Raw genomic sequence first — 26248 nt, forward strand, 5'->3', positions numbered from 1 at the left:
CTAAGAGTCAAAATTATATAATTACTTATAATATTGTTATAGTTAGCTTGGCTCAGGAACAACTTTCTCGACTTAAAAAAACTTTAGATAATATGTAGAACGAAGAAAGCTTCTCTATATGTAAGTGAAACGGGTAAAACCACTGGTGGAAGCTGGTTGAAAATAAGTGTAAATGTATTATGTATTCCCTTCTATTCCCTCCATGCTGCATATCTCTATTTTAGAACTTCATTCCAAAGGCATGTTTATCTATAAAGGCACTATTTATGTTATAGTCCTTTTTATTGGTCGGTATAAAAAATGTGATCTTTCAAGACTCAACACTTCTAAACTTTATAAATACCCTTTATTCTCAGGTAATAAGTTTCGACGGTTCGACAACAGTGGAAGAGTTCCTATCGACGTTAAGTACAGAGCTCGGGTGTCGGGAGTCGGCGGCGTCGGGCTTCGCGCTCTTCAGTGACGATCCTATCGAGAAGGATCTAGAACATCATATCAAGCCTGATAAGAAAGTAAGAACATATTGAAATATTTTATAGGTTATGTTCCGACGGATCAATAGCAGTGGAAGAGTTCTCTAGAATCTAGAACATCATATCAATCCTGATAAGAAAGTATGAACATATTGAAATAATATCATGTGTATTTTTTTTAAGTTCTCTTTTCCTTACCAATGGTTCAAAAACAATTAAAATGGGCTCCTGTTATGAAAATCGATAAACGTGATACCCGGTATACATTACACCAGGTACTTTATCTAAAAAGAAAATATGATATAATATTTGAAAATATTTTAACTCTGCATTTTGATTAAGAATAAGATCCTGAATGATATTTAATTTTCCTTTTATTTATCTTTACCAGCTATGCGACGTAATATCAAAATGGGAGACGGCGCTCAGAGAGAAGGGTTCAGGAAAGTTCGAGAACTCTCGTGTCATCCGACTCACGTACAGAAATAGGCTTTACTTCAAGAACTCCATTAGAACTGAAACGGACAAGGAACGACTGTTGTTATGTTATCAAGTTAATCAACAAGGTATGATTATATCATTCTACTTATTCGTTATTTTCTAATCATTCCCCATTATGAAGGAATTTTGTACAATGACAGCCAGCACATCAAGCCTATGGAACTTATCTGCAATCTATGAAACTTTTTCTGTATTTTCACCTTAATGTCCTTAAGTAAAAGGTTCAATATCGATTGGATATTTTTACAGATTTTGGTAGCTGGATGTGCTGGAGTCTGTACTTTATTCTTCTTTCTTCTTCCAAAATTATTTTTTTATGATGCCATATTGATTTGATTCAATTTAAATGACGAAAACATCGATTTTATTTCGATAAAAAAAAAAATTGACGATTCTGTTTTATTCCTTACTTTTTTACACTTTATCTTGTAATCAATTGACTTGGTTATCTAAAAATTGTACTTCTATAATTTTCACTTGTAGATCTTAGAAAACATTCTCATTATAAATATCGTATTCTAGCAAATTTCGGTCTTTAAAAAAACCTTTTGTCGTATTTATTGAAATAATTATCTGTTTTATTCATAGTGGTAGCCGGCCGTTTCCCGGTAACCCGGGAGCTGGCGGCGGAACTAGGCGCGTTAATGGCGCAGCTAGACATGGGCGACTACTCCGCCGTCAACTCGCAGCACAACCAGCCGCTCGCGCATCGGTTCTACCCCTATAGGTATAGGGCCGGCCTTAGTAATGATGAACTTAGGTAAGTGTGTACACAAACAACGTTGTATAAATGTTAGAGCTATAATGACTTCAGTAGCTTAACACAATGTTGAAAAAAAAATGTGTCAAAAGTCACAACTTGTATATGACTTCTTGTTATCTCTTATTCGCATGTTTAACTATTCTAAAGTTAAGGTAGCTAAAATCAGTTTTTATACGTTTACTTCACCGACTTTTATGTGCCTGAAATGAAATCTTGCAACTAATTTTTTTCAAATATTTGGCATTCCTAATTTTATTTAATTTTTACAACTTCATCATTCTATACCCAGAATAATTTTAAGACTTGAAATTGGCATATTTTTTTACCATTTTGGTGTATTTTTTCAGGGTTTTTGTAGCTCATTAAAAACATACAATCTCCATTAACACTTCATAAAAAATCTGCTATTTTTCCTCCAGGGACGTAGAAGAGAAGCTCCGTTCGAAGTGGGTAGCGTTAAAGGGCCGGAGCACGGCGGACTGTGTGCGGATCTACCTCAACTGTACGAGGAAGTGGCCTTTCTTTGGTGCTACACTATTCCAAGCTAGGGTCAGTATAATATTTAATCGACTTTTATGTACTACTTTACGTACTCACTATACACTTTCTTATAACCCCTATGAAATCCCCCTATGAAACCCCTATGAAATCCTTTATATACCTATGTACCCTCCCAATACATATACACCATTACACCCTTATACATGCCCTTATGTCTATGAACTATTTTTATTAGTACTCCTCTATTAGTATTCCCTTATTTAGTACTCCTATGTCCTCCTTCTTTATCCTCGCATATGAACTACTTCTATGCATTCCTTTATGTACTCCTTTGTATACTTCTCCCTTATGTCTTTACCATGTTTCTTCCTTATGTGCTATCCCCAAATACTCTCTTTTGGAGTACCCCTATGTCCTCACTATGGCCCTCAATGTATGTGATGGATAATAAATAATTTACACGCATTTTATCCTAAACATTGCAGATAAAACAGCCAGACTTATCAATGGTATGGCTAGCGGTATCAGAAGAGGGAGTGACGGTGCTAGAGCTCGCGTCCATGTCCGTCATCGGCCGGTACGCGCTCAGCTCTATAGGGCTTTTTGGTGGATTACAGGTAATATTTGCTATATTGTGTTCTTTTTTATTGTGTGATTTCCCTTAGTTGAAAAATTGTCTAAGTCCAAATGACAAAATATTATTAATTATGATGGTCTGTTTTTGTAAATTGATTGGGTTTTGTTACTCTATTAATACTGTGAGTTAACTATTATCTAATAAATATTGGAAATTGATTTTGAAATTATATGGATTTTTTTTGTTTCAGGATGATTTAATGATGTTGATCGACGCTGAAGACGCAGCTAGTCCGGTGCATAAGATGTTGATTAGTCTCAATAAGCCTAAAGTAAGTCATAAACCTACTTATTCTTAACTATATTATTACAGTATTTTCAATATATAATCATATCAATTAGGGCCCTTAGTAAACCTTATGATGTTACGTTCAACATATTTTTTAAATTTCATACAACATAAATGAGTCGGAGACGACCCCTACGTATTTCTAGAACATTCCCAATAACACAAATATTTTGTTTCAGATGGCCGAGCTAACCCATCTAATAGCAGACTACAAGAACGCCTTACTGCGCAGCGCCGGCACCGGCACGCCTCAGATGAACTCCCTCACGCGCCACGGCTCGCACCGCTCGCTGCGCAAGCCCGCCACCCTCCCCCACTCCTCGCCCTCCACTCTGCCGCACGTGCACCACGCCCACGCCACCGCACACAACACCCTCAACTCGCACGCCACCACCATGACCCTCAACTCCGACAGGAACGCCACTCTAACCCTCAGCTCCCATACTTCCACCTTCAACCAACATGTGGAAGCTAGAGTCCTGTCCCATGGACAACCAGATATATTGAAGTCGACGCCTGATCATCACAGGAGTGAGAAGAAGAGAAGTCACACGCAAGACAGTGGAGTCGCGTGATTGTGAGTGAAATGACTAAGTGAATGTGATTTTTAGGGATGTGTTGTGGCGGTTTTTTGGAATTTGGGAGTCGCATTTTTGAAGTTTGTTTTAAGAAGTGTTGGTAAGTTTGCCGAATAATTTGTTGTAAAATGTACAGAACTGCAGATTTGTTTTTAAAGTCACTGAGACTTCTCTTGCCTGCCGATTGCGACAAAGTGTACCGAAAAATGTTTAGTGATTTTCTTTTGTCAATAAAAAATGTGCTTCAAAATTCTGAAAGCCGTCGGCGTCGTTAACTAAAGGATAGAGAAGGCCCGCAAACAGAAAGTTACAGCATTCCACCAAATATAAGACGATGGGAAATAAACGAAATAATAATATACCTCATATTTTGTAGCGAACGATTCAGCCTATTTTAATTGGCTTTTTAAATATAGATTTAAAGAATAGTTTATAATTTATTTTTTCAGCGTAATAATTATAATTTAACGGTCGTTCCGTTTAGTGAATTCGGCTTGTTGTATGTACAGATGTGTGGTTCGTATGAATGTGTTGTTTATACGCGGTCTAAATGCCAATTTTATACATAGTTGTTATGTACGTACAGGGTGCAATAAACGATAGTGTTATAACTGGTCACCAATTTTTGAACCATTATTCAGGACTCCCTGGACTTGACCTTTCAGAATTATTTGATTATTGGACTTAATTTTAGTACTGATTTAGTAGCGTATTTACAGTATATACATGGCTAGTACGCAAGCGTGTGAAACTAGTCGCGAATAGATTGGAATTCACTTTTTATACAAAGTCTTCCGATGTATACAGCAGCAGTACGCAAATACTCGCATATATTTTGTAGTGGAAAAAGTATCTTGCTTTGTTCCATAATATACATTGCTAGTTCGCATGCAAACTAATCGTGTATACATTGGAATAGGCGCGAAAAACTTTACGATTCCAATCTATTCGCGAGCAGTTGCATGCTCGCCATTTTGATTAAAACACGACCTAGCATTTAATGTTAATTTAAATATTAATAATGCTCGTTCAATTAAAAAACATTGTATTAAAAATTGAAGTTAGTGACGAAAACGAATCGCTGCAAAACCGACTCCACGTAGTCTTGTCTGCCCTACCCCTAGAGTGCAATTCAAAACCGCGTAGGCGCGGAGGGGCGAGGCGGCCTGCGAGCTGAAGCGCAGGTAGTTTTAACGCCCGCCGACGCGGCTGAGGCTGGCCGGCGGAGCCAGCTAGCAAGCCGAAGCTGCGGTGGTGAGCGTGAAAACCATCTGCGACGATAAGCTCGCATGGTACCGCCGGAGCCCCGCAGCACCGGAGCCGTGACAGAAGCTATGCTTGCTGCATGTTGCTTGCTTACATTTTAAACGTACTGAGTTAAAAAATTAGGAGCTAATTAAATATATTTTATGATGTCATTTAATAGTATTTTAGAAGTTTACTGTTAGAATGCCTGCTACAAAAGATGCTAAAAAATAACCATCATGCTGAGTTGTATTTAGAGTGGTTTACTTAGAAGATAACTATAGTGGCTAAGATAGTATTATTTAGACGCTCGTTAATTGTGGCTGACTTAATAATTTAGAAGGCAACATACATTTTTGTTTAATTAGCATTTTTAATAAACAAACTCAGATTCAAAGCCATTTTTATTTAATGCTTTACCTAATATAAATTTTATATAGTTAAATTTGACCGTGTATAAATTGGAATGATGCATGTGCACGTCTAAGCTACGAATTATACGCGAGCAGTACGCAAAATTCGTGTATACTTTGAAATCACAAATTAAAAAACAGCATTACAAAATATCAGCGAGCAGTTTCCTATGGATGCGTTTAGGCTATGTACACTCTGTAAATACGCGATTTAGTAGAGAACTTAAATATCTGACATACTTAATACTGGAGTTGTTACTGAGAATACCCTTTCGTTTTTTAAAGAACCAACTTTCACATTTTGATGTACCCCAATAAATCACCAATTAATGAAAGTTTCAAAATTTATCGAACCCTGTACAAGTTAGATCGAAGTCCATATAGTAAAGTTTTGTACTAACTGCTAGTTCGATTAGATCTGTCTTACAATCGACTGATGTTCAGATGTGGTTATACTTGCGTTTTACGAAGAATAAAATAAGTAGAAATAATTTATTTAAATGTCCGATAGTGTAAGTAAACCGTGTCTAAACATACTACGAGGACAGAGACGGATATAGCAGCCAATCAGAGAAGAGAAAGCTGTATTAAAGACGGCTCTAAAACAAGTAAGAACTATTCTATATTGTCAGTCAGTAACGTCAACATAAAAATATGAGTATATACTCATTTAAGGATCCTTTCGAGAAGCCTATATAATGGCAACATTAGGCCTAATATTGTTTACATTTATATCTTAAACCTTCTTCGTAATAAAACGCAAGTGTAACCTCATCTTATAATTAAAAAGTATGAAGCCTCGCGCGGGAGTGTGAATCTCAATATACATAGAAACGACATAATATTATGTAGACTGCCTTTACTTATTTACTTAATACTTTTTTCATATAACTTGGTCATTAAGTACCTAAACCATATTCGAAATAGTGCCAATGAGCTTGAATCTTTATAGTTTCGAACTTTATTTTTTTTACTGATTTATTAGAAATGTTTTGGTAATGTCTATCGAGTTACATTCAACCTAAAAATACTATAATAATTTGTCTAGGTCCCCATAACTTGGGACCATAAGAAGAAAACAGAAATCACGTTGAATTTGAGGTTTCATTATTCGATATCGATATTGTAGATTTTATCGATACTGCGGAAATCACTGCCCAAACTAAATTACCATGCACCAATTGACTCCTAATACCAATCTTCAGGCTTGATGAATTATACTTTATACTGTCTTAAGATCAAGGGTAAAGCTGAAGGGTAAGATGGCCCACGGAACCTTTAATATTGAAATATATAACAAAGACAGTAACTCAAAAGCCATATAAATACCAAAATATTTCGAATAAATCAGTTTCAATTACATATTATTTTATCTCACGAAACCATAATCAAAATGTCGTTATTGATAATTGTACGTCTGTAAAGTGATAACAACTAATGGACTGAAATTATATTTAAGATCTTCAACGAATCTAAGCGCGTTATAATAATTGTATTTGTTTAAGTTGATCTATGGAACTCAGTACCTTGGCAAAAAAACTTTTTTTACTCTTTTGTAAGATTTAAACTTAATATATTATGATTGTATTTTTAAGCTTGTGAAAGTTGGCTTGCACTAGTGTTCACTAAATTTAATAATAAATAAACATAATAATTTTGAAAAAAAAAACTGCGACAAAAAATTTAAACTTTTGTCATCGCCAGTTCGATTTTTGACTCCTAGATCAAAACAAGATGAATATTTAGTGAGCATTAGTGGCAGCCACCTTGAATGACTAAAAAGTTTGTCTAAATGCATTAAAACCCCTTTTGTTTTCAAAATTAATTCAGTAACATATTGAAATACTATTTTCAGTTACACTACATTATTTTTAGTAGAGCATTCTAACAACACATTTTTTTAAAGTAAAGAACTTTTTTATCAATGGATCATTTTGTTCTGTTTACGCTAAACTAAAAATAACGTAAAGCAAATGTAGATACATTTTGTGGGCATTTTACTACACTATTTTAATATACATAGGGTATATTTTGTATATTTTTGGCATCTATTTATTCAGGGTTCCGTGTATGTATTCGCGTGAAATATTATAAAACATGCTGTAGGAAGTAGTACAGATTTAGTAACATCACAACGGATACAGGGCCCCAAATCACAAAGTAACTTAGTACGCAGAATAGCCCACCAAAGTAATAAGCTTACATTTTAATATTCGTCTAGTCTAGCCACGGAGCTCTGGAGCAATATAATTTTATACTCAATTAGCTTTCATAGATATTTCTACCAATTTTTATAATCAAAGATATTTCGTTACCAGCTTGTTAAGACATTATTTGCTGTGTCATGCAATAAAGAAGGCTTTATGTAGAAAGGAATTCTCATTTATTTATTTTTCTTTTTAGTATAACTTGTAGATACTTCTAGCAACACTTAGTTCTGCTTTAATCTATTTTGTCTCGACCTTCTTTATTGCAATGGCACGATAATGAGCGGGCTAATTGTAAACAGCTACAAATATACAAACGGCGACTAAATAGAGGTAGTTTTATAAATCGTAGTCATAAATAGACCATAGAAGCTAATGACAACGGTAATTATGTAATTTTTGACCAATTCGCTTCCATGGCCAATCTATCCGAGCGGACTGGCAGGCCAGGGGTTGGATAACTAACGTTCACAGAACATCGCAGAGCCCTCAGAAGCACAAAGATAAGCCTTATTTTGTTAATTCTCTGAAGGCTACCAGCTCTTCAAACCCTGGCCTGATATACGCGATTATAGCCCTTATCACACCAAAACTAGAAATTAATTGCTGCATAATAAAAGGGTTCACAATAAAGGCTAAAATCGCGTGTCCCGTAGCTATTTAGGAAATAAAATTAAAAAATAAACCAACATTTCGATTGCACTTTTTGCATAACACTTAACTGTTGATATAATTATGATTGTATAGAATATTATAATGTATATTTTACATTAGAATCAATGATTTAATTTTATTATTGTATTAAGAATTTGTAATTTCTGAGTTATTTTGTAAGTATTTATTGTATTTTGTTTTACAATTGGTTGTTTAATATTTTTTAAATCATTTTTGACGTGTCCATTTTTGTTAGTTATGGCCTAACTCGAAGACTAACCATTGGAGGCCTAAAATTGGATCGTATGTGAATTATACTTTGAATGTATTTAGACGATTTTTGTTTGATGATGCGAGAATAAACTTGTATTACTGAAGGCATGCATTTTATTTATACCTAATCTAATCAACCGCACGATTGCAACGTTAGTTTTTAATGCAATTACATGATATTTCAAATGTCAAGCAAAAACTACCAAAAATCGTCGTCACGAAAAAAGTGCGACGTGTGTCTAAGCCGAGTGACCTTTAAGATATGAAGGATTTAACGACCAGACATCGTGCCATCCATAACTGATAATGAAAAACGTGATTTACCCATTTTTATGTAAAAAACGTTTCAACTGTTATAACTCCGTGATGAAGACAAGTCATAGGTATAAAGAACTTGGAAAACGAATATAGACAGAATAAACTTAGCATAGTGGCGTCGAATTCTTATGTTCAATCTGTATACCTTCACCATAATTATCTTTATTATAAAGTCATTTAATCCTTACAACTAAATCTAAAATTTTGAATGTTCTAAAACAAAAGGGTCAATTAATTTTAAAATATAGGTAGAATAAAACGCACGCGGTGACCTAGTGGGCAAAGAACCAACCTCTCGAGGTCAGGCAAGCACCAATGCAACTTTTCTAAGTTTGTACTTTCTAAGTATATCTTAGACACCGATGACTGTGTTTCGGATGGCACGTTAAACTGTAGGTCCCGGTTGTCATTGAACATCCTTGGCAGTCGTTACGGGTAGTCAGAAGCCAGCATAGACATAATATTAGTAAACAGGACTGCGCACCTAAACCCAAAAAACGAGCCGAGTGAAACAGTTAGTACGGAGGCTGTCTGTCCCTTTCTAATAGGGTGACTATGAGATTAAGCTATGTGAGACAAATCCGAATTTGCTAAGAGTATTAAACGCAGATTGGTATTGAAGTTTTAACTTACGCAGTTTGTGACCTTAAGATACTTATAAAGGCTTTTAATAATTAGCGGGAATTAGCAGTATAAAAGCAGGAAGATTCGAAGTGAAGACTGTTTTTTTTTGTATTTGTACTTCATATATAGACTGCTGAGCCATTTATGTCGCCTTTCTTCATTTTTTGGGAAGCTATAACAATAGTACAACAGTTTTAAAATCCATCACCCATATTTTCACTCATTACAAGAATTCATGGGCACCCTAGTTGTTTGGTTTACGAAAATTTTATTATTAGCTAACCTGTGGAACGATATATTGCAACCACCATAGGATTCACTTTTACAAGTATAAACGCAACACTTTTTCACCATTTAAATAGTTTAAATTGATTTAATACAAAAATATATACAAAATTTTAAATGCTGATTACGCGCCAACAATGTTTAAGGTTACCGCTAAACAATAAAAAAAATATATATAAATTTATGTTGTTTATGTTTTAAGAATAATAATTTATATAAATAATTTATTCGTATAATAAATTAATGTGATTTTTATTAATTTGTTAAAATTACAATTGTTAAAATAAGATAAAAATATATGTGATTCAATTGTGTTTTTGGGAAGACAAAACGGTTGATCACAACATTTTTTTATGCTGGCAAGGTGTTAGAAAGAGACAAACGGCCTCCGTTCTAACTATCCCTCTCGGCTCGGATTTGCCTCTGTGTATTATGCAACAAATTTAGTACCTTATTGCGTTGGAATAGAATTCATTTTCGTAAATATATATTTTGAGCGTGCGCATTCTTGTTTATTATATTACATCTATGGAAGTATTTAATAGTTCAGCTTATTATCAAAATGATCTTATTATAGGGAAATATTAAAACTAAGTATCAAAATATTTATCCGCATCGCTGTCAGCTGGGATCGTGCCCAAAAGGCTGGCTGCATTGCCACGCTGGATGGCAATGCATATCCTTTGACCGAAGTATAGGCCAGCCCTTTGGTCACGAGTGGACTCCACTAATCGCTTACTAATTTCTCGAAAGAGTCTGTGGGCACTTGGGCCCCATGGTCCCAGGGTTTCAACCCCAAACGGCTCAAAAATGCAATTGCCGGTGAGGTTTACATATTTGTGCCGCTTGAGGTTTTCCGCGGCTGCAGCAGCTGCACCGACACAGCTCGCCGTACTGGGAAGGTGGGAAGGTGCAAGGGTGTCGACGCAGGTTGCGTCCCACACCAAAGACCTTCCCATCTTCCAAGGCATTATAGACATCCCGTCTGGTCTCTTGCCATCGTCGCGCGCCAAGCCTCTGGGTTCTAAAATGGCTGGCACTCCGGCGGTGACAAGAGCACGACGGATAATGTCATTTATGCTGGCGTGTCGTGCCATGCGACCAGCACTTTTGCTACAGGAAAGACCATGGTGCCCAAGGCGGTCCACAGATTCACCGCACTGGCAGCGATGCGGAGCCGCAGTGGGAGCGCCGAGGCGTAGGCATGTAGCGAGCCGGAATGTAGTGTCACCCAGCATGGTCCCAACGCTGGGTGACGGCAGTGCGTGAAGCCATAACCCTGACTCCCACTCTCCCACAGCCAGTAGGCGGGCACGCTCAGCAGTATTGACAGATGTTTCAATTAGTTTATTTCTCGTCAATCTGCAGAGCGGAAGTTCTATGGAAGCCAGTAAGTCTGACACCAGTCTAACCAAGGGGTATCGGGTTGCCCGGAGGGTAACTGGGTTGAGGAGGTCAGATAGGCAGTCGCTACTTGTAAAGCACTGGTACTCAGCTGAATCCGGTTAGACTGGAAGCCGACCCCAACATAGTTAGGAAAAGGCTCGGAGGATGATGATGAATAAAACGCACATGCATTGAAATATATTTTATAGAAATCAGAATCACAAATATGTATTTTATTCGGAAATGTTGATTACAACGTATGTCAAAAATTAAAAGCAAAAATGAAAAATGTAGTAATAAAATTGTAAACAGAAAACAAAATAATCTTGATAAAAAAGAAAATAACCTATGCAGTAAATAATCTTAACTAAAAACAATAAAAAAAGGAATAACAGGAAGGGATTTATTCTCTAAATCGCTCTTCATTGTATGACAAAAAAAAAGTTTTATAAAATTATGCAGGTAAAATCATCTATATCATGCCTAGAGTCCTAGGTATAGGAGATCTAGGTACTACCCACGTCTACTTAGTGAGGAGGAATTCATCAAGCTTCACATCCAACGCCTTCAAAATTGCTTCTGTATCATATGGTACGGCTGTAACAAAAAATCTTGTTTAGGTTCATTCAATAGTGGCAGAGGTCTTGCGGGCATTATACAAGTTTAAGTATGCTTCCTACACTTAGTCTGTCACTAACAATTAGTAACATTAGGTGTCACTATCCACTTTAATCGAAAGTTTTATCCAATACTATATAATAATAATAAATAGGAAGGGAGTGAATGTCAGTATGACGAGTGACAGGGAAAAATGGAAGCGGAAGATATTGCGTAGACCCCAAATAAAATTGGGAACAGGGCAGGAGGAAGAAGAAGAAGGTTAAAAAGGGCTGATGATGAGGATCCAACCAAGGAAAATCTTACTATCGTGTTTAGAACTACTTACAAACATCGAGAGTGGGTACCAACAAGCGCAAAAATTAGGTACACGTATAAGACCATCTATTTGTAAATCTAAAGAGATAATATTCAAATTTTCTTAGTCGTTGATATTGTCAACAAAACAAAACCTTTTTAGAGAAATGACAAAGAAATATATTGCATAGAGGTGTTCGTGTTTTTCTGAACAATGAGCGGCGATCGTGGTTATATGTCATATAGTTATCAATCAAGGTTCTTCTTTCTACATTGATAGCTTTGTTTTACAGTCATTCTCTTCCTATTATCAATCTATATCTTTGTCTTTAAAGTCCTTATGAATATAAATAGGAAAATAACACGAGGTAACTTGATATCAACCGTTAAGGAGTTTCCTGCTTTTCCTCCTTTTTGGGAGTTTTCAGTAAAAAAGGGTAGCTTGCGCCATGTGGGTAACAGGTTAATTGATAAAATTGGTGATTTGGTGGCTGATTATGCATGGTTCAAACCACCCTAAAATATGAATATTTTTTTCAATGTCAATGAGAAGAATCTGCGAAAAGAATATATCAGTTACTAGCTTCCGCCAGCGGCTTCGCCCGCGTGGTGAGTTGATAAAAAGTAGCCTATGTGTTAATCCAGGGTATCACCTAGCTACATACCCAATCTAATCGGTCCGGCCGTTTTTGCGTGATTGAATAACAAACATACATCCATACATTCTCACAAACTTTCACATTTATAATATAAGTAGGAAGTAGGAATATAATTATCAGTCTTCCTTAGTCCTTAAAATGAAGCCGCGATTTGACTACAAACAAAAAACCAACAGAAAAACTTCATACTTTCACTTGAAACGCATTCTTAGTAGGTACATGTTTACGAGGAAACCTGTAATCTGTAAAATAATAACGTAATGTAATTGTTGGATAACACTTACGTATCGTGATCCATTCAGTGGCATCGTAGCCAGAGTCCTTGCGGGATTCCATAATGCACTGCCGAAGCGCGTGTGTCACGCCGTGGGATGTGCAAATACCCATTTCTCCGCAAGCTGTAATTTGGAAAATATATTCTATAGGTATTAAGCCTTTTTTTTGGGTTAGCAGCGGCGAAGGAGTGTCAGACTCTTACTGACTAAAAACCGTCGTGTTCCGTCGTAGGCCTTTCATGTGCCAGGGCCGCGGTATCTCTTTCGAACAACCCGCAGCCCCGGCAGATAGGTATTAAGCCTTACTTTCAGTTATCAACGAAAAAATATTAGGTCAATTTTAGGCGCTTTAGGGGACGGTATACCCCTAAAATATATATGCGAGTATGGGTACTCCCAAAGAGTAAAACGGGAACATATTACTAAGTCTTCGCTGTTCGATCGACCGTCGTTCACTTGACTGTATCTCATGAACCTTAACAGAAATGTGAAATTTTCACACATGGTGTACCTATTTCTGCAAAATAACTAATATTAATTCTACATGGTCATGAATTACTGCATAAATGGATTACTCACTCTTCGATCCAAGAACTCCATTAGGATTCTTATGGTTGTACCGCAACTTGACGTTGTACTCCACGGGGATGTCCAGTGCTAGTGGTACGTGGTACGTCAGGGATCGGTTGGTCTCCAGCCTGCCGGTCGCTTTGTTGTACACCAGCTTCTCGCAGGTAAAGTAGCCTATGCCTTGCATGTACGCTCCTTGCACCTAGAAGGAATGTAATTTTGGTTTCGTGAATCATATGTAATCCTTTTTTTATGTACCTACTCGCCTTAAAGCCTCCCGTATGTACACCCTCTGGGGTCTGACTATTACATAAGGATAAGTATGTACTCCTTTATGTACTGTCTTATGTACCTACATACTATGTACTGTCATATGTACACCCTAGAGGTGTATACTGTCTTCTATACACCCTGTGTACTGCCTTATGTACTCCCTCATTTATCTGAACCGAATGATATGTATATGTCAATGCATATTATGAATTTTAGCCATGTCGGATGGATGTATCCACAAACTATTTTAAGTTTAATCCGCCCTTGATCACATTAACCAAGATATCTTTGCAGATGATAGACAACATTTCAGAAAATATCAAGGACCTTCATACTGACCTGTCCTACATCCAACTTGGGATTAGCACTAACACCAACATCTTCCAATATATCCGAACGTACTATTTGCATCTGTCCAGTCAAAATGTCAAGTTTCGTCTCAATAATCGCCACAGCGAATGCACTATACCCCTTCAGCTTTTCGTCAGTATCCTTCATCATGAACAGAGATGTCAACTCCACTTGTTCATCACCTGCTAACTTGATAATCTCCTTCCATGTCGCATCTGGGTTCTTTGCCCTTATCGGAGCCAATCGCTCCTTCAAAGATTCGCAAGCCCGAATAATGGAGTAACAACAACTTTCAGTGGTAATACTCGATCCAGAAAACACGTTATTCGCAGCTACGAAAGAGTAATGAGGAATTATCTTGACATATTCCAAAGGTACTCCAAGTTCGTAAGCGCAAACTTGGGCAGCTTTTGTGTTGATACCTTGTCCCATTTCTATGCCTCCTATAGATACCGTGACCGTACCATCACCCCTGTAGATGGAAACGAGAGCTGAGTAGTTCCCGTAATAAACTACAGGGAAGCACATGACGTTGATAGAAATGGATTTCTTAAACCATCTGTTGGCTTTATTGAACTGTTCGATCTCTTTGACTCGGCTGTCGTAGTTGGAGTCAGTCTTGAGGGTCTCAATAAGTTCTGGAAGGTCATTGTCCTCAGTCCGCATGTTCGCTTTGCGAACTGCGGTGGGATCCTTTTGTACGGCGAACGCAATGTGCTGCATTATGTGTTCGATGCTTGAAATACCCTCGCAAGTACCTGATGGTATAAAATTGTGTCCTTAACTCAAGAGCTCAACATTTTCCACAAAGTACCGGCAATAAGAAGAGAATAAGAAGCAACCTTATGTTGTAACCCATAAGGAACAAAATTACATATCTGGAAAACTAGCAACGTACTAACCTGGAGCTCTAGCAAATGTATTAGAAGGAGTATCAGTAATAACAGTCGCAGTCTTCAGCGACCAGTACTCAGTGTTGTAGCAGTTCGGGAAGCCGCTGACAGTGAAGTCTAGAATGTTCTCATTGTTCGAGGAACCGTTGTCTTCCACTATTGTCGCGTCTAAGTACTGGATCTTACCGTCGTCATCTACACCGACCTGTTGAAAGGTATTTTGTTTTCAAACGTGTACTAATCTTTTAAAATCGAAGCTATTTTTAATATAACTAATTGATTAGTGGGACGTTTGACGAGTTTGACGTCGTGGGAAAATATAAAATAACAAATGAATACCACTTCCAGGAATAATAATAACCGTTGCTAACGACCGGCGATTACAAATCCTAATAACCATGAAGGACTAGCAAGATGATACAGGATTTAGATAATGACGGTAAAAATGGAAGAATAAAATAATTAAGAAGATAAATAATTTATTACCTACCTCATATTCACATTGGCAAGGCAGTCTCTTCCCTGCGATCATCATGTTAGTTTGCAGTGGCAGTATGAACCTGCAAGGTCTATCCAGTTTCTTGGCCACCAGGGCACAGGCTGCAGCTGCCTGCACGTTACGACTGATCTTGCCTCCGAATCCACCGCCAACACGACGAACTTTAACTATGACTCTGGAAAAATTGTTACTTGTTGTTATTTCTCTATTCAGCTTTAAATCATCCGTCTAGGCATAGGACTATAAATGATAGCTATTAAAGTACCCATATAGTATTGGTAATTGGAATAAAATGAATAAACGCGAACATGAAACACGAACCAGTTACAAAAGCTAATCCCTGATCGACGTTAATCCGCTACAGTAAACAAAATTATAATAAGAAAATACCCAAAAAAACTCACTCGCTTTCGCTAATCCCCAAAGACCTTGCAACAGCAATTTGCGTCAAATCCATCCATTGGGTCGAGTCATAGACCTCCAATGTCTTATCAACTGGCACAACCACACACGAAATGGGTTCCAAATAATAATGATACTGAGACTCAATCTCATAAACTCCTTTTATAATCTTCTTTACATTTGTGCCTTTTCCTGTAGGGTCTATTGTTGGCCCTCCTCCTACGTATCGCGAACTATCTTTCTTCGCGTCATCAATGGTTAACACAGGAGCAGCCGTACTGACATTTTTGTAAGTAACTTTAACTTTTTTAGCAGCTCTCTCAGCCTGCTCTTCACTCTTAGCTACGATTATAGCTATGGGTTGGCCGCAGAATTTGATTTTGGTGGCCAAAATCTCTTCTTCATCAGTTTGCAGTTGAATTCCCGGGAATCCAAAGGAGTTTACGCCGGGAATGTCCTTAGCTGTCAATAGGGCTACAACACCATCGAGTGCCTAAAATGAATACTTAACCATAACATGTTATAGTCAATGTGCTTTCAAAAATTTTCTTAAATGTAGGTATATTTATTTTGAAGACGAAGGTATACTTTATTATGTGTACAAATTGTATCATTCCATCACTTTTGGAAATGCGTCATTTAATTTGGATACACGTGTATCCTTTATTGATTCAACTGCAAATGTTATGGCATTTTAATTATTTTTATCAACAAGCACACACTGCATGTGTGTGCCATTTATTTGTGATAGTAGTTAATTTATATTCGTTTACTTTAGGACTTGTTTTTCTGACACATTTCGTGCACGTAGGTATTAATGCTTTTTAATTAACTTTAAACAAGGAAAACACTTATACATATAGGTATTTACAGACATACCAAAAATTATAAAAAAGAAAACATGCTTTTTAGATACACAAGAACAATGAAATGTAAATGTTGAAATAAATAATGAGAAGGCTGTTTATCTCCTCTTCCATCTACTTCACATCACATCTACTACTCCTCTTTCTTACAATAGAACAAATGTAGAAAATAAAAAAACAAAACACAAATTGAAATAAGAACTCACCATAGCAGCCTCAACATCTATGGTGTCCACTTCTCCTCCGTGAATAGTGGACAGTACGAAAGCACCAAACACCTGTCCTGGTTGAGCAGGCATATCATTCACAAACCTCGCCTCCCCACCAGCTTGGATCTGACCTTCCAACTTATCCACTGGCTTGTTCAACGGGAATAGACTGGAGTCTGTCTGGTAGTCTTCTTTGCCTGAAGACACTGGTCTTTGGAGCAGTGCCCCTCCAGAAGCGTATTTGGAAAGAGCTTTGCCGGCTGGGGCTATGCTTAGGACGAACTGCAAGAAAATTATTTTGGGGTTACCTATTTGATTCTTTGTCATCATAAACTATGTAGGTAAGTATGTATCAATTAGATTAAATTGCCTGCTCTAGAGAATATGACGGTAATAAAGCCAATTCTCACCTTATAGAACAGTCCGAGAGCCAACTTCTTTCTCGTCTCTTTTGGAGGCTCTCCAGTTATTTCCACTGGTACCAGCTCCTCATTCAGCACCTTGATAGCTCCTTGCAAGGTTTCATCAGTAAAGATACACTTTCCGATTAAATACTCCTCGGTCTTTTTGGCGTGAACGAAGGATGGATCAATGTTCCCGTACACTATGCTAGCGCTTTCTACTTCATTCTTACTGCCTAGTTTGAGCAGGTAAGCTGAGTTTACCACAGCTAGAGCATTTTGGTTGCGTGGCATGATCTGAAAGAATTTTAATATTTTGATGATTGAATTTTGAATGACTGCGATTATTTCAAAATATGAAAGGAAAAGTAAAATATTTTTATTTCATGAAGCGCTTACAAAGGCCTAATTAGATCTTTGTAGGCTGTTCACACTAGTTATAGGTACGGTTCCAAAAAGTTGGGATCACGGAGAAGTTTCGGTAGGTACCTACATGGACATTCTTTTTAAGAAAGTGATATGTTCACATAACGATAATAAGTTAATAAAGTTATATAAGTAATGCATACAAGGTAAACGGCAATTCTATACATACTATATATACAAAAATAGAAATAATAGAAACAAAAGTGATCACGATATCACGATTTATATGATTTACTATGAATAAGAAACTCGTTTGCTTATAGGATAATGCAGTTCAATAATATTACCAAGAAAGCCACACGTGCAGAGATCTGAATGATGCATATTATATCTTTCTCGTACCTAATGTTGAATTTTATAGTACCTAAGCTTCTTTGATTAGGGTGGATTTGACAGTTTTATCAAATTTTATATTCGTGAGATCAGTTACATACTTAGGTGTCTTGTTGTAAAAACGATTATAATCTCGGAACCACTAGTTTCTGCTTGTTCGTAGTAATTTTACGTTCAGTAATACCTACAGAAAATGCCCACGCCATCCCGTGATTAACATAATCAATCTTGCACGTGCGTCCGAAGTGGACCTACCTTTTGTAAAGCGTTATTAACGGTCATGCTTTGTTCTACGTTGTTGACTACGTTGGTGGTCTAGCTTCGACTGTTTAATTTAAGATACTCACCTTATAACTCCTGAACAAATGAGAGCTGCTAAGCGGCGGCAGCTCCACGTTGATCATCACAGCGCCTTGCATGTCGAACTTTATGAACTCCAATATTGTCAATGTCTTTGTCTGTCCGTTCGATGTACCTAGGGACCAAAATATTGCAACTTGTGTAAAAGGAATTAAGTAGTATTTGAAGAACATACATACATACATAATAATTAATACATACAATTAATTAATACATAATACGTACATACATAATTACAAAGTGAAGACTTTGTAATTTTGTATGTAGGTCAAGCAGGAATATTTTTTTCTTTTAATGATTCACGGTCAAGCGTGTGCATGCAAGTCTAGTTAATTGATAGATTATTAAAAGTAGTACTTACAAACTGTTACATTAGCTCCAACACACTCGAAAAGTATGAACAAATCAGACTTGTATTTCGGTATCTGTCTCTTGTACATCAAATTGCCGGCTATGGAGCCAATCTATAAAATAACATTCTTAGAAAGTAACAAGCTTACAAGGGAGGTATGATATTAAAAAAAAACATATAGGTAATTCTTTTTTTGAAGGCAGTAAAAAAAGGGTATAATTTAGGCGGTCACCAAAAATATTTTTAAGACTCTAAGCAGAGGCACCAAATAAAATAAACAACTCCAAAAAAAATAAATTGACTTTATTAAAAGGGCACTAAAGTATATAATAATATGATCCAAAAAAAATAAAATAACATCAGAAAAATCGCAAATCTCGCACTCATATTATTTTTGGTTCCCAAAATGGATTAATGGTCACCAAATTCTATCCAACTAAAAGATTAATATTACCACCAAAAATCAAAGTTAGTAACGAAAACGAATCGCTGCAAAACCGACTCCACGTAGTCTTGTCTGCCCTACCCCTAGAGTGCAATTCAAAACCGCGTAGGCGCGGAGGGGCGAGGCGGCCTGCGAGCTGAGGCGCAGGTAGTTTTAAGGCTCGCCACTGCCAAGCCGAAGCTGCGGTGGTGAGCGTGAAAACCATCTGCGACGATAAGCTCGCATGGGACCGCCGGAGCACTGCAGCGCCGGAGCCGTGACAGAAGCCATGCAGAAGCATGTTGCGTGCTTACATTTTAAACGCACTGAGTTACACACAAATTCATATAACAATAAATAAGCGACGTACGTTTGGGAACCCTAGTATATTAATTGGTATTTGGGAAATATTCTAGCGATCGTTAGCTTTTTTAGTCTAACAAAAATGACCAAATTAGGAGTCATGGTATTACATAATTGGTAACATCTAAGTAGTGACAATATATAATATTTGGTCTAAAGTGTATTTTAAAGGCGTCCATATATTTTTTTAGTAGTCAATAATATGAAAAAATGGTTTTATCTAATAATATTTTTGGAAACGTTATTTGGTGACCATTTATCCATTTTGGTAACCGTTTAGAATTTTTTTGGTTGTAAAATAGGTACTTTTTTGGGTGGTGTTTAAACACAAGCCGTAAAAAAATAATTTGGTTTGTGAAATGACGTCAGACAGAGAAATATACCTATATGTAAAAAGAGGCTATCCAGCGAGCCAGGATGACAATGAGGATGATGATGATGGTTGTAAAAAGTAGCTGGAGAAAATAGCATAGAACAAAATAAATGAAAGTTTTTAAAACTTGTCCATACATAAATTATTGATCCTTACCTTTCTTACGGGAATATGAGCAACAAGATTAAGATGTTTCACGAACTCTGCTAAGTATGCAAAACCGCTTCTATTAGCTGCAGCTTCCTTGAATATCGTGATGCAGTCCTGTATGGAGACGTTGGCTCCAAGAACCAGGTTCTGGTCGAAAGTATATGTCTTGAGGGACGCCACTTCACTAATGTCTATCAAAACTCGGGGGTATTCAAATGTTTCCACAATACCTGAAATATTATTAACATCTCACCGTCAAAAACTTGACTTTTTCTCTCGTTTATACGTTCCTTTTATTTAATTCATCTGATATTTTTTGTACCACCTACAAGTTTCTTAAATATCTGTGACAAGGGAACCTAACTCACCTTTCCCAGTATTTCCATCGACCAGCATATAAGAATCAACGCCATGTTTATTAAGAACTTCAAAGATGGCCTGCCTATCATACACTTTGTAGAATGAATAGTTCCCAAAGTGAAAGCTCAGGGTGTTCTCATTTTTGACATCAGCGACCACACTCCAATCGCTGCCATCACTTTGCTCTGAACACTTTCTCTGACAAGTCCTAGGGTTCTTCGAACATGGGGTATTAAGCTCCTCAATGTCCCGGACTCTTTGACATATTTCAGGAGACGCGTCAACGGCGAAAGACTTGATCGTGTCCAAGATAGGTCTGAACCCGGTACATCTACAGGTGTTGCTGCCGAAAGACTGTTCTAATTCGGACATTGTGAGATTCTTGTCTATTAAGCTGAAAAGAAACCGTATTACTTACGTAGATATTATATTATTTTTTGGAGGATAACAACTTTTAATGGTAGTTCTCTTACCTGGTCAGTTGCATAACCCATCCCGGTGTGCAGTAACCGCACTGGGAACCGTTAAAGGCCACGATTCGCTTCTGAACTTCGCTGTAGCCATCCAAACGATTGCCCACGCCTTCAATAGTGGTGATATCCCAGCCATTGCAGGAAAATATCAGCACTAGGCACTAAAGAGAAGACGATATTACTAACTTAAGTATTTTCCTTCCTATTGACTGAACTGTAGGTTTTAATCATCTAACAGGCACTGTGAAAGTTTCTGAAACCCACAAAGTGATTTCCGCCAGAACCGGTAATCGAACTCGACACCTTCGTGCACAGCAGTTGCGCTAAGCGAATACCAGACCAACGAGGCTGTCAACTTAAGTCTTCGGGCACCCACATAAAACTGCCATACTAATCATTTAATTTTGAAGCGGTTTTAGCAAGCATATGTAATAAGTTGAAGAAAAACGGTTAAGATGAGGTACAGTACTCAAACCATGTTGTATGCAGTGGATAGGTAAGTACCTTGAAAAACATAGAAGAACTTCGGTATAAAGGACAATTAAACTTACAGAGTTAACAGGGAAAGTTTCAACAGTACCGCTGGTATTCCGTCTCGCGCGGACCTTCACGATGCAAGACCCGCAGCCACCCTCATGGCACATAGCCTTGGTACCAGGCAGGCAGAGTACATAGCGCAGATATGCGTTCAGCGTCGTGTCCCGAGGAGTACTCTCATCCACTGTATAAACAGGCAATAATAATAATTAAAAAAATAAATTTAAATAATCTTCATTTTCTCTTCAGTAACGGTGCATCTACAATCTACATGGTGCAAGTAGCTTGCGCATGTTGAGGCACATGCGCAAGTTATACGCATATACATATAAAAACGTGCGGGTCCAGCGACTCGCGCATGTACCAAAGCAAAATACCCACCCGTGTGCTCTTGTGTTCCATGGTGTAGATGCACCTTATAGAGGTAGATCGATAAAATATTGGGTAATTTGTTTTTTCAACATTGAAGCTGTAACTCTTGACTGGTGCTAACCTAACTTTTGTCTAGGGTGGGCGTTTTTACAATATTGGCGTGTCTTTGTCTGGCGCCCCACCCTGCCAGGCACAGGAGGACCCACGTAAAAACTGGTATTTTTTACCTTTTCACTCTTACTTATAGAAAAGAGAAAAGTTACTAGTACTTACCTAAACCTAGGTACTGCTCTTTAGTAGGTACTTTACACCGCACTATATTTTGTTACGGGCCCCATCTCTTGGTACTTTATATTAAAATTGGCAAAAGACTGCCCAGATTGCGCTACTACAGATTGGTAGGACCTCGTAGCACTCAAAGAGTGCCATGAACGAACAAAATTACTATCCGTTTCGCTATGTTTACAACTTGTTTTACAAGGAAACTGCCATTCATTATGTCGTTATTTTACCATAAGACTGGGCATAGCGTGTTATTATGGCACGTAATGGTGGGCCATTACAGTACCTAAGCAGTACTGACTTAGTTTTGTCATCATCATCAGTAAGTAGGTTATCATTCTATAAAAATATTTAATATTCAAATAACTACGTAAGTAATTTTAATTGATTCACATTTTCATTCATAAAAAAAACTTAGGTTGTTAGGTAGCCTACCCAGGAAGTACAGTTAACAAAAAAATTTCGTCGGGATATGTCAATTGCATGTCTTGTATTAAGAAAAAAATAATGCTTTTTAAATGAACCACAAACAAAGTGAAAAGGGTCTTGCTTAATAAATCATAGAAATCTAAAAAAAGTTCTAATCTATATATAAATAAAATTGAAACCCGTTTTCCGTTGTCACGACATAACATGAAAACGGCTTGACCGATTTTGCTGAAAATTAGAGGAGAGGTAACTTAGACCCGAGAGAATGTTTTAGGATAGTTTTTGTCACCACCCGGCTACGGGACGCGGGTGCAGGGCCGCGCCGCCCCTGTGTGCGAAGTGTGCGGCGCACACAGGCGCCAAGACAATAGGGGCGCCGCGCCGCCACTGCCACCTAAATTATTTTTGTTACCTATATGATTTTTTTTTGTAGTGGAGTATCGACAAGGCCTATGTTGCGCCTATTGTACCTACAATAGGCGCAACATAGGCCTTGTAAACTACAAAACATCTATAACGCTTATTGAACAAGTGTCTCAATATTTAATGTTTATTATTATTCACGTTTATGGTTTCATTTTACGTTTAGGGTTTTAGTTTACATTCCTTACGAGCTCAACGTTAAAACGGCGGCAGTTCTTTGAACCAGGGAAAAAGTACTAGTTATTTAAAACCGTAGAGGCGCCGAGTATGAGTATGAGTGAGTTTCTGAACGCAGCCCGATGCGATCACGGGTATTCCTCGATTTTAACGAACGAGATAGCTAAGGTAAAACAAAACAAATGAACAATCATTTGATTGAAAGTGTGTGTAATACTAGTAGTATGGCCTCCTCTATGGATATTGTTGCTAAATTAGTTAATCTTTCCTGACTCATTGTAGAGCGCAGGTAATTTTTTATAAGTTTTAATTTAGAAAAGGACCTTTCCGCGCTTGCTACTGTAACTGGCATAGTTAGCATAATTCGTAATGCTATTGTAATGTTAGGGCATACAGCTTTTTCCGACGTCAAAAATCATCAAATGACCCCTCCCGCTGTGGGTTAGCAGCGGTGAGGGAGTGTCAGACTCTTACTGACTAAGAACCGTCGTGTTCCGTCATAGGCCTTTTATGTACCAGGGCCGCGGTATCTCTTTCGAACAACCCGCAGCCCCGGCAGGCCTTGGCCCTGCTGGGCCCCGCTGGGGTTGCTGATATCTCTTTGAGGAGCGCGTGGAACAACGCGCGCCGTCGACACAGGTCTGTCGTCTAAGTAGACAGAGGGACGATGAGCCACCCGAACTCACCGCCCACAGACCCACGCCTACGGTGGCCGGGAGTCATCACGCGACACTGGCGCCCATGGTGTCTACCTGGTCCAGCGCGGCGGCCGGGATGAGAGGTGCGAACTCTCTGGCGTTCCGCCTCCTCCTTCTCGAGCATGACGGCTTCGCAGAAGGAGGCGACGGCATCCCATTCCCTCTCGCCCCGGACCATGGCCTGAACCAGGGCCGGACGCGAGAGGTCGCCGCCGCCCAAAGCCTCGACGAGGACCCGGCGGTGCCCTTCCCATGCGGGGCACACCTGGACTGTGTGGTCCACCGTGTCCTCGGGGCTGTCCGCACAATGGTGACACCCGGGCGCCTCCTCACGACCGATGCGGTGCAGGTACCTCCCGAAACAACCGTGTCCGGTGAGGACCTGCGTCATGCGGTACGTGAGGGCGCCGTGACTCCTCCCGAGCCACTCCTCAAAGAGGGGACTTACCGCCACGATGGTGGCGTGCCCTGCACTGGGTTGCAACAGTCGCTCCCTCCAGGCCACCATGAGATCGCGCCGGAGCTCCGCCCGCTGCGTGACAACTTGCCGCGGCAACGGGGTTTCTCCCCGGCGCTGAGCCTCCTCGCGCCAGTCGTACAGGCGCAAGAAGACCCTCGCCTCCAGATCCCACGGTAGCAGTCCAGCAAGTAGGCCAGCTGCTTCGCGGGAGATCGTGCGGTACCCCCGGATTAGCCTAATGGCTATCACCCTTTGGGGCACGTTCAGGTAGTGTACAGCCCGCGGCCGTACCGAACGTGCCCATACCGGGGCCCTGTAAAGGGCCATGGACCGCATGACCCCGCGTAGAGTTTACGGCAGGGGGCGTTTGGGCCTCCCAGGTTGGGCAGGAGCCGCTTGAATGCAGCACCTGCCTTCTCCAGTTTGGGGCCCAAACGTCGGAAATGCTCGACGAAGTTCCACCGGCCGTCGAGGACGAGTCCCAGGTATTTCATCGCCCTCTCGACGCCGATGGTAACCCCCCCCCCACCGTGACTTGGGAGCATGAAGGTGGCGCGTTCCGAAGCCCATGAAAGCACATGGCCTCGGATTTGTTCAAGGCCACCTCCAGGCCCAGCAGCTGGATCCTCTCGATGACTGTCGCAACCCCGCGCCATTTTGTTTTTTTTGCCATTTTGTTTTTTTGCGTTTAGAAATTTCCTCGATGAGGTGGGATGAAAAGTTACGTGTTGCACTCGAGTGCAAAGATTTTTCACCTTGTGCTCTTTTGATTCCCTCGCTGTCGCTCAGGATTCTTATTATTGAAACACTCGCTACGCTCGTGTTTCAATTTTAGAATCCTTCGCTTGCTCGGTCATCAAAATTGAGCCCGCGGTTAAAAAGCAACTTTGCACTCTTGTATAACAAATAACTATTTTATGATGATTCGTTAAAAAAGAGGCGCTTCATAGGTTTCGCACACAGGCGCTGCCGGGGGTCGGCGCGGCCCTGCGCGGGTGAAACCGCGGGCGAAAGCTAGTATACTATGAATGCTAATACTCCACTGCCTGTCACTTCGGTCGTGCTAAATTCTGCTGCTCCCTTCAATATGTTACAATAACATCGCAAGGATTCTACTTATAGATAATAATTATCGTTCAGACTTCATATTTCAGTATTAAATTCTTAACTTTAATACCTATGTAGGTAGGTATATTTAAACGAAATATGCAAATGGAATTACAAGAGTTTTCCAGGGAAACTCAAAGCACTTAACACTTTTTGAATTAAATTAAATATGATTAAATTGTATTTTATCACTAACAATAATAAAAAAAAATGAAAATGCTGACCTATACATGTCTGGCCGTTCACTGTGAATTCAATTTTAGACATCTCGCTCGTTACGTTCCGTACAACGCGCGCAGTCCACTGTGCAGGGACTAATGCGTTAGTATTTTATATTAACTACTGTTTCACTTGTCACGCAAGCAGCCAATAAGTTGGGCTGGAAATTCGCCTCGCTATATTCAAATTAAGTCTTTATTAAATATTTTGTCAGCCGGGAAATATTGTTCATAAAACAAACTGCGTAAATACCCATATACTGAAAAAATAAGTGTTTCCTTAATTGACTGAAAAAAGATGTTTTTTTCATGTGTTTTTTTGAGGCCTGTGGTGATACATACTTTTACAATTTAGTGTAGGTACTCAGTATCGCCATAATAGACCGATAAAATTGTAGATCAAAGGATCATTTCACGTACTTGTAGGTGCCTAGGCAGTGGCGGATTAAGAGTATCCGAGGCCCTAAGCACA

General features: G+C 38.8%; 2 protein-coding genes across 6 annotated transcripts in view; one reads left to right on the top strand and one right to left on the bottom strand.

Annotated features, from left to right (window-relative positions):
- LOC124636497 (uncharacterized protein CG43867) overlaps positions 1-4437 on the top strand; it is a 370559-nt gene extending 366122 nt beyond the window's left edge. For all 5 annotated transcript variants that reach the window (XM_047172604.1, XM_047172607.1, XM_047172606.1 and 2 more), the window contains 7 exons: positions 357-512; positions 865-1039; positions 1563-1734; positions 2157-2286; positions 2724-2855; positions 3066-3146; positions 3343-4437. In XM_047172604.1, coding sequence (XP_047028560.1) covers positions 357-512; positions 865-1039; positions 1563-1734; positions 2157-2286; positions 2724-2855; positions 3066-3146; positions 3343-3738 — 1242 coding nt within the window. In that variant the 3' untranslated portion in view covers positions 3739-4437. The remainder of the gene's footprint in view (positions 1-356; positions 513-864; positions 1040-1562; positions 1735-2156; positions 2287-2723; positions 2856-3065; positions 3147-3342) is intronic.
- Positions 4438-11335: 6898 nt separating this feature from the next.
- On the bottom strand, positions 11336-25914 carry LOC124636464 (probable aldehyde oxidase 2). Its single transcript, XM_047172560.1, has 16 exons — positions 25783-25914; positions 21625-21794; positions 21074-21234; positions 20609-20994; positions 20247-20470; positions 18940-19042; positions 18566-18693; positions 17469-17756; positions 17056-17340; positions 15986-16476; positions 15573-15756; positions 15092-15287; positions 14178-14947; positions 13575-13767; positions 13005-13118; positions 11336-11743 (listed from the first exon to the last, which is right to left on the bottom strand). Exons 1-16 carry the CDS (start codon positions 25823-25825, stop codon positions 11670-11672), a joined length of 3810 nt encoding a protein of 1269 aa, XP_047028516.1. The 5' UTR covers positions 25826-25914; the 3' UTR covers positions 11336-11669.
- Between the last annotated feature and the right edge of the window lie 334 nt (positions 25915-26248).

This window comes from Helicoverpa zea, chromosome 14 (assembly GCF_022581195.2).
Source record: "Helicoverpa zea isolate HzStark_Cry1AcR chromosome 14, ilHelZeax1.1, whole genome shotgun sequence".
Classification (NCBI taxonomy): Eukaryota; Metazoa; Arthropoda; class Insecta; order Lepidoptera; family Noctuidae; genus Helicoverpa; species Helicoverpa zea.